The sequence below is a fragment of the Ictidomys tridecemlineatus genome, chromosome 3 (assembly GCF_052094955.1).
Source record: "Ictidomys tridecemlineatus isolate mIctTri1 chromosome 3, mIctTri1.hap1, whole genome shotgun sequence".
In the NCBI taxonomy this organism is placed as follows: Eukaryota; Metazoa; Chordata; class Mammalia; order Rodentia; family Sciuridae; genus Ictidomys; species Ictidomys tridecemlineatus.
The window spans coordinates 165844788-165860370 of record NC_135479.1 but is presented as its reverse complement, the minus strand read 5'-3'; the positions used below and the strand labels follow the sequence as shown (position 1 = coordinate 165860370).

Genomic DNA, 15583 nt, shown 5'->3' with positions numbered 1-15583 from the left:
AGGCACCTGTGGGAATAATTTGATTGGGGATCATAGAAGAGGAACCTCATTCTTTGGCTATCAATCCTTAAGCGCGGAGTGGAGGCCCAGCCTGTTTTTTATAATGATGACAGCTAACTTTTAAGAGTTTGCTTCTCTGGGTACTGAGTATTTTAGATGCTTGATGCTATCTAATCACGAGAACCCATTCAAACTTATTCCCGTTTTGCATATGATGAAAGTGAACCTTCGAGAAGGATTTAAAGTCTCAAAGTTAATAGTGCGGATCTTTATTATTAACATTGCCTCTGGTCAGGCAGCATTTTAGGCCTCTTGCATTCTTTTGGAATAATCAAAGGTTTATTTGCTCTGGGATTTCTAGAAGGAAATTGCACCCTCAGGAGGTACCTAAACTGCTGCCTCTGAATTTGAGCAGTGGTGGGGTCAGTGGATCCAGCGGTTTGGCCACTGAACCTAGACTATAGTGCAAGAGGCAGGCCTTTTATTTGTTTTGGGGCACATCAGTTTATTCCCAGAACTCAAAATAGTGCTTCTGGTGAAGTATTATGCGTGTTAGTGGAGACACAGCTCAGAGGGGGTGGGGCAGGGATACGATAAAAGAAATTGCTGTAGGGATCTTAACAGCAGTTCTAGGAACTAGTTGTTCATATGGATCTTTACGTTGCTAGAGAAAGAGTACCAGAATTCTGCTGTTTAAACATGTGTGGATGGGATTTTCCCTCAGAGAAAAATGTACTCTTGTGATACTTGTGTGTTTTTCCCGAGGTAACTGCATAAATGGGGAACAATCTTAGGAAAGAAGCATTGGTTCCTGGCTGCAGGGAATTTACAATTGATGAGAAACACCAAAAGTGAATTTGCTGGTAAACATGGCAGATACAGAATATATGTGACTCAAGTTTTTAGGTCATTGGAACTGAGCATTCCCCACTTCCATCAGTAGGACATACTATCTAGTGTATGTGATGTTGAAATTTTTCTTAATATGATGTGGGGAGTCACTTTTAGCTACATAAGGCACACTGTGAAGGTCTGACATAAGAATTGATCTAATACTATATATATTTTTTTTCCTGGAAAGTCTTTTATCAGAACTTTATTTACCCATTCATCTTTTTGTGAAGGGAACAGAAGCAATTCTTAGAATACCTTTTACATGTCAGGCACTATTCTAAGTGCTGCCAGGAATAGATAATACCATCACACTGGCCCCTCGCCAATATTACTGGTTTGCACATCCTGTGGAAATACATTAATTTATTTCATGATCCTCTCAGCCTATCAATGCAAACACAATGGAATATTTACCATCTTGCAGAAGTGCTTGTACTTCAGAGGTATTCAGTAAATGTTTCCTTAATGCACAGGACAGATTTTGCTACAGGTGAAGAGCAAGTTGTATGGAGGTTTCAGTTCATCACGGTTTTTGTGAGAAGTTCATTGTGAAATGGGAAGATAAAAAACTAACCATATTCTTATTTTGTATTAGGACAAGCATGATGTTCAGATGGCGGAACACAGTTCACTTTGTACTGCACTGACCTTGGAGTGTTATATTTAGTTTTAATGCCCCATTTCATTAAAGATTTATTAATAAAATGTGACCTGGACAGAGGATGGTGAAGGAATCTAGAGTATTCATTTAAGGAATAGGTGAAAGGACCACGAACTTTTATATAAGCAATACTGGGACATTTATATATAATCTTCATGAAACAATTTAGTATTCTTGAACACTTTTTCAAGTATTTGAAGGATTTATGTGTTGAGAGGGTTTGAATGGTTATACACATGCACCGAAAGGACACAGTAATTGCAGAGAAATGTGACAATGTTAATAATGAATTTGAAATATGATAATGTTAATTAAATAATGAATTTAAGTAGGGGGAAAGCTGCCAGTAGTAAAACAGGAGGTTGAAGTCAAAATGTGGAGATTGTAAGTCAGATGACTTAAACAGCCTTGAGAGATAATTTGGGGCACGAACAGGAGTTGATGCTAAGAAAATGCTTAGTGATCTTATTTTAACATATTCAGGAATATCTTGGCCTTGAGAAAATGAGATATTGACACATTATTTGCTAATACTACTTTGTTCATGATTATACAGTAATCATTTATTAAAGATCTTGGATGATATTTTGAATTTAGAATCATAAAGTCATTATAGGATGATGATTTTGAATAACTTGACATAACATGAAAATAAAACCTAGGAAATGGGAAAATTATGTAGCAAGCTAGTATTTAATGGTTACTTCTAATAATGTCTTCTTAAAACAGTTTAATACACCCACTCTGATTTGGGGGTGAGGTGAATTGAAATGGGGGTGGATATGGAATATGTAGTACAATAGCGAATAGTCTTGTTGGAAAACTTAGAAAGGTATCACTTATTTGCCCTTTCTCCTCAAGTTCCCAAAATAGAGGGAAATTAGAATAATCATGAGACCTTTCTTACTTAAAAGAGAAAAATTTGATTTTTCACACATGCTTTTCTCTTCAAGATTAGCATTAAAAGTTAAGGCCAATATAATTTTGAAGCCAGTATTTATTTTTTCCTTATTTAACAAGTCTTGAATAATTACTGTGTGCCCGGTACTTTTATAGGGTCTGGACATATGGCACACATACTATGTACTTCTTACTTTCTAGTGGAAAAGACAACAAAAAGATAATTTTTAATGTCTGAAAGTGGTAATGCTTTGAAGAAAAATAAGATAGGGTACTAAGATAGGGGGTGGGGAGTCATTTTAAATTAGATGGTTAGGGAAGACTTCTGAGAAGATGACATTTGATGCGGGTTCTGAATCATAAGGGATATGAAAAGAGTTCAAGGCAAAAGGAGTAGCAAGTTGCAAAGCCTTGAGTGGAAAGGAAGAACTTAAAGCATTGGTGTAGCAGGGGTGTATGAGGGAAAGAGGTACAAAATGAGATTAAATAGTTGGTCAGAGACCAGAGGCTAGATCATGACTGTAGATTTTGCTTTTTAAGACAGAAATCTGTTGGAAGATTTAGAGGACACTGACCTTAGATTTTATTTCACAGACTAATTGATGTGTTAAAAATAGATTAAAAATGGGCAAAATGGAAAAGGAGACAGATCAGGTAAGGAGTCTTTTGCAATGATTTAACCAAAAAATGGTGGTGTCTTGGATCACATTGTTAGCAGTGAAGATACTGAAGTGGTTGGATTCCAGAGACATTTCTTAAAGGGTAGTAGTAATAAGATTTGTAGTGTGGCTATAAGGTTTGAGAAAAATGAGGAACTAAGACTTTTTTTATCTTGAATAACTGGAAGGTAGTTGTTGTCACTAACAAATGGGGAAAAGTAACTCTAGGAAACAGATTTTAAGTGGCTGACCAGCAATTAACTTTTGGACATGTTAGAAATGTAAATGGTATTATTTAGATATGCAGTTAAATATGTGGTTAAAACAATAGGAGACAAAATAATACAACTTATTATATATGTAATACAGTTTTTGCCAAACATTTTAACATGAACATGTTAACAGTGGGATAGTGAATCACTTTTGAAGGCCAAATTTCTTGTATTCTTATAGTATCTCTATTTTCAACTTTTCAGATATGTTCTATTGTATAATCATCAAAATCATTTTTATCAGTCTTTCTTTAGAGTTATATAAGAACATCCTGGAGTCCACCATGAATGGACAGTTGGACCTAAGTGGGAAGCTAATTATCAAAGCTCAACTTGGGGAGGATATTCGAAGAATTCCCATTCATAATGAAGATATTACTTATGATGAATTAGTGCTAATGATGCAGCGAGTTTTCAGAGGAAAACTTCTAAGTAATGATGAAGTTACAATAAAGTATAAAGATGAAGGTAAGAGTGTTTTTAAGGCAGTTTTTGAAAATAAGTATGTGTTCATTTGCCCATCTTTTTTATTGGACTATCCCCCCCGCCCCATGATATTTGAATGGCCATTTCTTTTATTTAAGGGGATGTTTATATAATTAGTATAAGTTAAAAATAGCTAAGTTATTTATTATTAGAAGGGAGTTTTAAGTGTTAGAACACTTTCATATGCTGTTCTACAAATTTTTTAATTTTCTTCTTTCTGGCCAGTTTTGACTTCCTTTTTATTTTTAAAACCAAATTTCTACTTGTATTTCCCCAAGTGAAAGAGATATCAATAGCTATTGAATGGAAAAGAATTTAATGGTTAATTAATTAAGTATGGGAGAATTGGTTTCAACAAATGTGTTTATTGCAGAAATTTTCAAGAGTGTGTAATATGCTGATGTACATTGTCATTTAATAGAATGTGATGTTCCCTGACTGATTTTACCACAAAACTATTTTTATGGAGATGGATTTTATATGAGAAATGTTTGATCAAACATGCAGTGGAATTATAGCAGTAGAATATTATTTACTTCCTATTCTTTAACCAGCCTTCTTTTTAAATCACTTATGGAAATTTGTTTTGTTGGTGGTTTGGTATGTTTTTTAATCACTGAACTTATTTGTAGAGTTTTTCATCTTGAGCTCAGCATTTGGCATATTTTTTTGAAATACTCTTATCTCTTACTTTCTCTGAAACTGTGATTATTCTGGTTTTCTTTTTATCACAAATAGCTGCTTCTTTATGAGGATTGTCTTAAGGTAATGCCAGCTACTATAATAGAAATATTAAGATCTCAGTGGGTCCACACTGAAGAAATCATTTAGGGACCCAGACTGACAGAAGCTCTGTTATTTTTTTATTTTGAAAAAGCTCCATTATCTTTAACACATGGCTTACAAAAATCATCAAAATCAAAAATTGACATCCAGCAGGCAGATGGATGAAGAAAGAGTGTGAAGGGATATTATTTGCTAGGCATCAAGGTGATATATAACTTCTACATTGGTCCAAACCCAGTCAGATGGCTTCGGTGAGATGCAGGTGGAAAATGTTTTCCCTGGCTGAACAGCCACTTTGTAAAATTTGCCCTTTGGAGAAGGAGTGTAAAATCAACTGATAATCAACTAAGCTGGCCATGTAGTTACAGGCACAATTCTCCCTTGTTGTGACATATGATCTAAGAGCACTCTAGCTAATTTTTGAGAATCACTCATGTTTAGGAACAATAAAGGAGGTATTTCGTCCTGTTCTTTTATCTAGTAATCTCATCAACTCAAAATATACTGCTTTTCACCCCTGTGACTTCCAAATGTATGACGTAAATTGATCAGTTATTTTTTCTTTCTTGACTTTACAACTCAAAATTTTAATAGTTGTCTTTTAACCTAAGATGCTTTGCTTTGCCTCAAACTTAGCATATCTTAAAATGACCTTACTGATTGGCTTTCTCTTATTTCCTATTTTCATGTCAGTAAACTTTTCCTATAAAAGATCAGATAATATTGTAGTTTTGTAGATCACATAAGGCCTCTTCTCATCATCACAGCCATTTTTTTAACTGCCTCTTAAAAATCTAAAAACTATGAGGCTGGGGCTATAGCTCAGTGGTAGAGCTCTTGCCTCACACATGTGAGGCACTGGGTTCAATTCTCAGCACCACATAAAAGTAAATAAATATATTGTGTCCATCTATAAATAAAAAATATATTTTAAAAAAATCTGAAAACCAGTCTTAGTCACAGTCCTGTAAAAACAGCGATGGATCCTTTGGGTCAAATTGTAGATTCCTCATTGTTGAAGTGTTTCATCCTTATCTGGCTACCAAATTATATATATTTTTTTTTTCACGTGTTTTTGAAGTGTTCTGAATCATTCAGATTTGTGTTTCATAGTCTGTGTTGGGCTCTAGAGTGAAGGGACTGCTCAGGTAGATTCTACTATTAGAAATTCTGTTTCTGTTGTGTGATTCAGTAAAGGAAAAAGACAAAATTATAGGAAATTTCCTTCTTTTACATTTATATTTTCTTAAAATGCATTTATGAGTCAAGTCTTTCAGAGCTATATGTTGGACATATATGTGATAGGAATTAGGTTTAGTTATAAAGAGCTAAAATAATTATAGAGTGCTCGGTTATGGCTTTTATTGCCATCTTAGTCCAAAATAAAGCTATGTAGTCCATTTAAGATTGGTGCAGAAGAGCATTCCTGGAGTGGCCTCTTGGCCTTCACCAGATAAAAATTCCCACCCAACTGTGTGAAGATGCACTGTAAAAGACCCCCGATCAGTCTGTCCCTGCTTTTCTGTTCTTGCTCTTTGTAGGGAATTTTTTTTCCCCCTAGTCCTTTGAAAGCTTTTGAAACATGCAGTTGATATGCTAATTATAGTATTCTTTATCCCTGAGATCTAGGGGATTTCACAGTCTTCATTATGTGCTATTTTTTGTATATATAAATATTTTTTTTTCTGGGGAAAGTTGATACTTTTAGTATCAAAATGGTCACTAACCTGAAAGACTCTACTGTTCATTCATTAACAATTCTTCAAGAACTCTTTGAGTTATTGTTATGTATGACTTCTCTCCATTTGCTTGTGTCGGTGTGTTTTATTTAGAATTAAGAATAGATTCTTGAGAATCCTTATTACTTTCATTTTTGATAAATATATTTAAAGTTTTCAAAGTGGAAAGATTTTGGCTCAATCAATAATTCACACTATTGCTACCATAAATTTAGTGACTAGTAAAATTTAATACATGTATTAACTCAGCAACATTTTCTCACAAGGATATGATAAATTCTTTGCTTGTAAGAGTAATAAGAAAAGTGGATTTAGTATTTTTTTAAACAATTCACATTTCTCAGATGATTCTTTAATGTTTGTTTTAAGGTTTTTCTAGGAGATTCTAATTATGTTCTACAATATACATTTTGAATTTAAATTTTCATATGTCCCATTTTATTCCTGTTAACAAATCTGAAACAAATCTGTTTTGTTTTGTTTTTTAATTCCAGATGGAGATCTTATAACAATTTTTGATAGTTCTGACCTTTCCTTTGCTATTCAGTGTAGTAGGATACTGAAACTGACATTATTTGGTGAGTGGTAAACTTTTTAATATTTTTATTAAAATCTTTTGTCTTTTTTCCTTTCTAAAAACTTTTTTTTTTCTTCTAAAGGCTCAGAATTAAATGACAATGTAGTCAAAAAGTGCTTATATCAATTTTCATTTAAGGAGTAGTTTTAAATTGCTTGACGTTTTCTTATGTTTTAAGTTTAATTCAGTAAGAACAGTTTTGAAATCAAATACAACTTATATATCCTTAGCTATGTTGGAATTTTTGAGTTCTTAGACCACTTGTATTTGGGGAATATTCACAGAAAGGTCAATACATTCTGCATCTACTTTGTTATTCTAAATAGTAATGCATGCCTTTTAGTTAAATGTATCACATTAAAAATAATTGCAGGGCTAAAACTTCCTGTGGGTTCTTTAAGAATTTATTTTTTTTTATTTTATTATTTTTTTAATTAGTTGTTCAAGACAATACAATGATCTTGACATATCATACATTTGATTCAAATAGGGTATGAATTCTCATTTTTCCATGTGTACAGATTGCAGGATCACATTGGTTATACATCCATGTGTATACATATAGCAATCCTAGTGTCAGTTGTATTCTGCTGCCCTCCCTATCCCCCCTCCCCTCCCATCCCTATTGTCTACCCATATTGCTGTGACACTTATCTCTCTTTTTTTCCCTTCCCTTCCCCCTCACACCATTGTATATGTTTAAGAATTTATAATTATCTTTCTCTATAACAAAGCATGTTTTTACATATTCTCAGGGCTTAACATATAATATAAGCCAATACTTTGATCTTATTTTTCAAGTATTATTTAAAGACTAAAGATAGTACTGATAATAACAAATACAGACTAATTTTAATCTCTTAGATCTAGGTTTGCAAGGTGAAATACTTAATGGACAAAATAGAAATGGTTGGTTACAGAGTTAAAGTAGGAGCATTATTATTTGAAAAATAAGGTGTACACTTTTTTTGGATGCTTTGTTTATTGTTTACTTTTTCAAATATGTTATATTGAACTTTAGTGTTTCATGAGAGATGGGCATGCCTGATTGATTTAAGTTTATCTGTTTTTATTTCCACATAGGAAAAATGAAGAATCAGATTTTAAATGTTAATAATAAAAACTATTAAATTTTTTTTTAAATTATCTTTTCTCAGTATCAAATGTAAAATACTTAACCACTGTTAGCCAAGTATAAGATAGACTAGATAACTAGAACCCACCTTGCTAGAAGCACTCACATGGTAGATATAAACTATACCAACTATATTTTATTGAATTATGCAACTTGGCTTGTCCAGGAAAGTAAGGGAAATATCCAGGGACCAAAAAAATAAATGAAACTAAAAACCAGGGCCTAAATACCAAACACTGATTTAAGTTGGAATATTCTTGGTGGTAATCGTGAAGATGTTAGCATAATCTTAAGATTTTGTCATTTGGTGTCTAAATTGGTAAGTCCTGGATCCTGTATAGCCCCCTCAATGGGCTATATTCTCAAAAAGAATATTGTAGAAAATAAATATCTTCCTTGATAAAGGAAAGATCAAGGAAGCTTAACATATGCTGGGCTATCAGGGTTTTGGAAGTCTCCCTTGAGAATTCATAACCAAGGTTAGGAGGGCTGGGTTTAAGTTTAAACTACCTGGGTAGTTTGGAATCTCTCAAGCCCAAATTTAAAAACAAAACAAAAACAAAGGAAGAAATCTCTCTGAAAGGGCATACGAGTCTTAAGTCACATGTTTCTCACAGATGGGTTTTAGTATTAAAAATTGTAATACACAAGAACCAGTTCATATAAGGAATAAACAGTGGCCATAACTAATAGAATTAGACTTCTAAAAACTTGAGTTAATAGAAATGACAGTCTATAAAATGTATGTTAACAGTTATTAAAGGGGCTAGGGCTGTAGCTCAGTGGCAGAGCACTTGCCTAGCATGTGTGAAGCACTGGGTTCAGTCCTCAGCATTGCATGAAAATAAACAAAGACTTGCTGTCCATCTACAACCACAACTTTTTTTATAAAATTATTAAATACATAAGGAATACAAATTAAGAGCAAGGTACTATGAAAAAGAACAAATAGATTCTTAAAAAGAACTTAAGGTAACTTTAGAAATTGTCTTTGACGTTGAATTCTAAGTAGATAGGTTAAACAGCTGATTAGTCATGGTGAAAAAGAAAATTTGGATATCAAAAGGAAGCCAAAAGAAATCATAATAAAACAGAAAAATAGATGTGGAGAATATGAAATAGAAGTTGAGAATGAGAAAGTCAAGCATATTTCCATTAAGAATTTTAAAAAGCAGAGAGTGGGGGGTGTGGACATATATGAAGAGGTAGTGACTAAAGAAGTTTTCAAGATTACATAAAAGATATAAACCTTTATGTATAAACGTGGATGTATAACCAATGTGACCCCACAATCTGTACACGTGGTAAAAATAAGAATTCATAACCCACTTGAATCAAATGTATGAAATATAATATGTCAAGATCATTGTAATGTTTTGAGCAACCAATAAAAAGAAAAAGATATAAACCTTTAGATTCAGGAAGCAGAGTGAATCCTAAGCAAGATAAGTAAAAATAAATCCCTACAAGATATTGTTATGAAACTGTAATATACATAAAACAAAGAAATTATAAAAGTATCCAGCAAGAATACTCAACTATGAAGCAATTAGACTGTTAGTAAATTTTTATTCATAGTAGTAACAGAAACTAGAAGACAGAAATAACGTCTTCAAATGGTTAAGAATAACTAGAAAAGTAGCATTCCACAGTCTGCTAAACTTCAGGATGAAGGGGAAATAACATTTTCAAACAAAGGTAGAATCTACCATTCAGAGGCCCTTGTTAGAAGAATTTTTTAAAATTGGGTTTCAGTGAAAAGGAAATGACTCTGGAAAATAGTGAAAGTGGCAAGCTGTGTTGATTACAAAAAACAGTAACAGTTTAGGAATAGAAAAACAATACAATTAACAAAAATGGGCAAAGATGTGGGGGGAAAAAGATTGCTGATGGGAAAGCAAATGGGTGCAACCATACAGGAGAGCACTATGGAGGAAAATTTCTCAAAATACTTGGAGTGGAACCACCATTTGACCCAGTTATCCCACTCCTTTGTTTATACCCAAAGGATTTAAAATCAGCATACTACAATTGACACAGCCACATCAATGTTTATAGCAGCTCAGTTCACTGTAGCTAAGCTATGGAACCAACCTAGTACCTTCAACAGATGAATGAATAAAGAAAATGTGGCATATATACACAATGGAATATTACTCAACCATAAAGAAGAATAAAATTATGGCATTTGCTAGAAACTGGAGAATATCATGCTAATCAAAATAAGCTAATTCCCAGAAACCAAAGGCCGAATATTCTCTTTGATATGTGAATGCTAACACACAATGCAGGGGTGGGAGGTAGAAGTTTATTAGTTTAGACAAATGAGAATGAGGGGAAGGGACGGTATAAAGGAACAGAAAAGATAGTAGAATGAATTGAACATAACTTTCCTATATTCACATATGAATATATGACCAGTGAAACTTCCCATCATGTACAACTGTAAGAATGGGATCCTAATTAGAATAAGTTATAGTTCATGTGTGTATGTCAAAAACACTCTACTGTCATATATATTTAAAAAGAACAAATTAAAAAATGGAAAAAGAAATAAATAAAAACACTCTGGCACTTAAAAAAAAAAAAGAAAGAAAAGTGGAAGGAAACTCAAAGCATGGTGTCTGCAAGCCAGGAGGAGACACCCCTCAGTGTAATCGTGGGATGGCCCATGAAGACCCCAACCTGATCCTTGTAGGTATCATCTCATTTCCTCATCAGAAAAAGGGGAGTCTTCCTGCCAGATATTTCTGTTGTCCTGGGCTAACCAAATCCCTGACTCTGAACAAATTGCTGTAAACAGCCACAAGGACACAATCAGCCCTTGGGCTTTAGACCTTTGCCCTCCATCTGCAGTGTCTCCTCTGCTTCCTCCACACTCAAATCCTTCTCCTCTTTATGAAGCTTGGGCAAATCCTAGCTTGTCCTTGAAACTTTTCCCCCAATTCCCTGACTACATTTATCCTTTGCTTTTTATAAATACAATGGATTATATTCTTCAAAAACTTTTTTATTTATTATTATTTATTCCCCAGCAATACAGTATAGTATCATCTGTTCCTTCAGTCTTTGGTGGAATACTTGATTCAATTTCTTTAATGTTAATTGGATAATCAAACTTTGTATTTCTTAAAACACTCTGTACATTAAATTTATCTAAAAATTGTCAAGGTCATCTGAGTTTTTAATTGAAATAAAGTTATTCAGAGTATTCACAGTAAATGTTTATTTACTTTATTTTTAGTTAAACCCCTTTTCATTTCTAATATTGCTTATGAAGTTTTCCAGGTATATCTTTATAACTGCTAATCCTGACAATTCTGGTAAGATATAGATCAGTGTGCTCCAAACAGAGACCACTAGGTACACCTCTGTAGTTGAACAAAGTTGGATTTATTGACTTACTACAGTAAGGGAAAATGACTACCAGGGAAAACAATAAGGTGTTCCAGTGTATGTTAGAACTAATTTTTGTAGGGTTTGGGCTTCTGTTAAGTGACTTTGGATAAAGTTCTGTAAGTAGGGCTTTGTTCTGTATTGAATACCAAGAGGAAGCAGCAGGGGTTCTATGATTATCTTACTACATCTAAATGCAAGCAATGGATCTTACTAAATCTTTTGTAGAAGGTGGGAGGGAGGAAGGACTTGAGGTTAAGGCTGCAATTGGTAAAGCAGTAGCAATTATTCATTGCCTGATTATGGAGTGCCCCTTCTCCCCATTTGATGTATCATGGTCAGAGTGGTCTTAGCTAATGTTGATGTTCTTTGAAAATATATATGTTCAACAGGGAAATACCACAGTCTATCTGTGAGTGCCAGGTCAGCTTCTAGTAACACTAAGGCCTATCTTACTGTACCAGGCTAGTTCCTGATCTTATGAATTGCTTTTTTTCTTCTTAGATATTGGAGGAAAATCAGTAACCCCCAAATGAAAGCTATTAATAAATTGATATAGGTAGAAGATTGTATTGAATTTCCTTGTAACAGGAAGTGTGTGAGTTATCGATGGATTATATTCTGAAAGCTTATAGATTCTTTGATACTTGAAACATTTAACAAAGAATATCTCTGCACCTTTATTTCCACATAGGTATTCTTTTTTAAATTAGATGCTTCAGAAGTTTGTAACTTCTGAAATTACAAACTGTGCTGTACTGTCAATGCTTAAGACATTTTAGTTTATTTTAATTTTTGAACTCTTGCCTTGGTTTTGCATTCAGAGCCTTTTTAGTTTTTTTTCCTTTTTTTAAAAAATCACCACAATGGTGACAGTTTTTGTAACTAATGAGGTGTTCAGTTTTTTTTTATCTGCTGAAAGTCATTTAGACTAAATTATCAGTCATGTTGTGTGTTACATTTATGCATAGAATAAGATGATTTTGTATTTCAAGAATATTAAATAATGTTAAATATAATTTTGACTACATAATTTCTGTTCAAAGCAATATCAGTTAAATTTAACAACTTCTATTAAAATAGAGCTTTCTGTAGCTCTGCTTAATTTTATTATAGTTGAATTTTCTCATAAACTTTTTTGCAAGTCGTCGTAACCATTGGTCTGACATCAAGAAAGGATGGTCATGTTTCTTTTTTCGAAAAAACTTAAGTTATTAACAATAAAGAATTCTTTCCTTAAAAAAATCATTCAACTGATGTCAATACATATATTGTTTTTGTTTTAAAAGGTAAAACAAAATTATTTTCCCTTATTGCATGTTCTATTGATGCACTTCTTAAAGAACATCTTCTGACTTTAAACAAATTAATGCTTTTATTTTAGTTAATGGCCAACCAAGACCCCTCGAATCAAGTCAGGTAAAATATCTCCGTCGAGAACTGATAGAACTTAGGAATAAAGTGAATCGCTTATTGGATAGCTTGGAACCACCTGGAGAACCAGGACCTTCCACCAATATTCCTGAAAATGGTAAAGCATGAATCCATTTTATTCTGATTAACTGTTTTTGTATCTTTTTGTACATATTAAAACAAACAAACACAAACTTCTCTGCTATTAATAGAATGGCATCCTTACTGCCACTCTTTCTTGTTCTTGCCTCTGCTTTTGTATAGTGTTCATATCTGTGTTCCCAAAGCTACCTGTTCATCAAGCTTACCATGAAGTTGTATTTTACCACATAGATCACATAGACCTACAGTGGATGGGGGAGGTAGGGTGGGAGGGTGCATGGAGAAGGTAGGAACTACAATCTGATTTTTAAAATGCTCTCTGGATGATTCTTTTACAGCTAGTCTTAGACTTATGGGTTTATGTCATAGGTCAGTTTTCAAATCCTTTTGATTCATAAACCTTTTTAGTATAGTAGATAATTAATGAATGTTAGGAATTGAAATCATTTCATGAGTTTTATGTAGAATATGAACTAGTTTCAAATAAAGATAATGTTAGCATATTAAAATTATTTATTGTTTATTTTAAGCACAATTTTTAATTATAAGAAAAAAAACAATTAGTTTTTACAGATGACATGGACAGTTTATATTAAGATAAACTAAGAGTTTATTGGACAAATTTGGAACTGACATAGTTTTGGGACCAAATGTATTTTAAAATGCGCACTGAAATTTAAGCATGTGTTATTATTTGAATGTAGATTTTTAAAAACTACTTTACCTCAATTTCTGTTTAAGATTCTTAGGTATTGCACTTTCAAAAGACTGATTTTTTAAAAAAATATTTTTTTGTATATATAAAATGTTTTTTGTATTTTTCAAATGTTTATATTATGAAATAGTAATTTTCTCTAGTCTGGATGACTGCATAATAGGGGAAAAATAGAAAACCATTTCTGTGGAAAAGTGGAAAGTACAATTTTGATCTTCACATTATTCTATTTTTTGCCTCTGAATAATTTTAGAGGTTTGGTTTTCTCCTTTCTTAGGATTAGACCTTGCTATATGATAAGTACACATGCTATCACTGAGCTATACCCCAGCCCCCCCCCCACTCCCCCTTTAATTAGAGATGCGTTTTCTGCTTTTTCCCTCTTCCTCTCTTAGCCATGTGGAATTCTGTTAATAGTATATGTCAATAAATATTTGGGGATGGATTAGTAATATCCATCACCCAAATCTGTTTTAGAACATATTAGAGATTTGCTGAAATATTGTTTTGAGATTCTCCTGGTCTCTCTTATGAAGAAAGCTTTTGTATTTCAGGTCAAAATGGTCTTCTCATTCTGAACTCTACTTTTCCAAATTAAAAAGTTTCAATTTTAGATCCAAGAGCTAAAGAAAAACTTTAGGCCATTTTCCCAGAAGAATTAATAGATGCTAACATAGCAGTGGAATATAATTTAGAGGGTATAACCACCTGTTGAATATTGTAAGACACATTCAGAATTCAATCAGTATAGCCAGTACTGTGTAGAAATTTCCTACAGTGGTAAAAGAATTATATACTTTTTGGTTTATATAAAACCCGTTTATCTTCTTTCCTGTTTCTTGCTACTTTATCTAATATTTTTTTTCAGTTCTTTGTTATTGTATTTTTTTATGTTATTAACTGTTCACCTATGTTAATATATAAGATTTTAAAATTGTTTTCTTCCTCTGCATCTTGAAATTTAGGCTATATATTGTTCTTTGTGTGGGCATCTTCTAGGTATTGTGTCCAGTTTGATTTTTCTGATGGTAAAATATAGAAGAATAATATGGTCTGTTTTAGTTTAAGAGATGGTTATAATTTATTTTTTGTTTTTTCTTTTAGAGTTAGTAGGTTAACTTACCTCTTGGCTACTGGCTTCTATGAAAGGTCATGTCAAAGCTCTGAGAACATACATCAATTTAATAATCTCTTCCTTAAGAAAATAGCATAAATAAACTAAAAAAAAACCTATATAAGACACATGAAAGTATAACATAAAAAACAAAACTGCCAGTCAGCTATCAGTACTATTCCGAGCCTTTTTACTTACCCTCACTGGGAAACATGTGGCCACCTGTGGTCTTCAGGGTTGTACCTCTGCAGTGGTTTTGGACTTTTGTTTTCCTCTGTGAGGCAAATGATGTATAAGCTATGTGAGCTACTAGATTGACTTCTTGTTGTTCTTCAGCTAATAAAACAAGTAATAGTTTAGTGGACATATTGTATGCTTCCTAATGGATTTAGTTTGGGATAGGTGAAAAGAGGCGTAACTAATAAAATATAGTAGTGATGTGGAGGGAAATATTTTAAGACTGATATCTTATGCTTTTAGGATTAGAGATGGGAAATTGGTGAGAAATGTAGATAACTGGTAGACATTTTAAAGGAGTCCTTAAAGCAGTTTTTTTTTTTTTTTCTTTTAACTCCCAGAAAGTTAGGAAATGTTAGAACGACCAGGAATGGCAGTTATTCTGAATGAAAGCTGCATGCCAATGTGTGCTGAGATTGCTTATATAATACTTAATAATACTTATATTTTTTCCATAAGATTAATTTTTATTGATCCTGGGGAATCTAATAACTGAT

The 15583-nt window shown here is 32.9% G+C and overlaps 1 protein-coding gene across 3 annotated transcripts in view; it reads left to right on the top strand.

Annotated features, from left to right (window-relative positions):
* Tfg (trafficking from ER to golgi regulator) overlaps nt 1–15583 on the top strand; it is a 35954-nt gene that overhangs the window by 523 nt on the left and 19848 nt on the right. For all 3 annotated transcript variants that reach the window (XM_040270458.2, XM_013362764.4, XM_013362763.4), the window contains exons 2-4: nt 3631–3854; nt 6892–6975; nt 12890–13036. In XM_040270458.2, the coding sequence (XP_040126392.1) occupies nt 3671–3854; nt 6892–6975; nt 12890–13036 (415 nt within the window). In that variant the 5' untranslated portion in view covers nt 3631–3670. The remainder of the gene's footprint in view (nt 1–3630; nt 3855–6891; nt 6976–12889; nt 13037–15583) is intronic.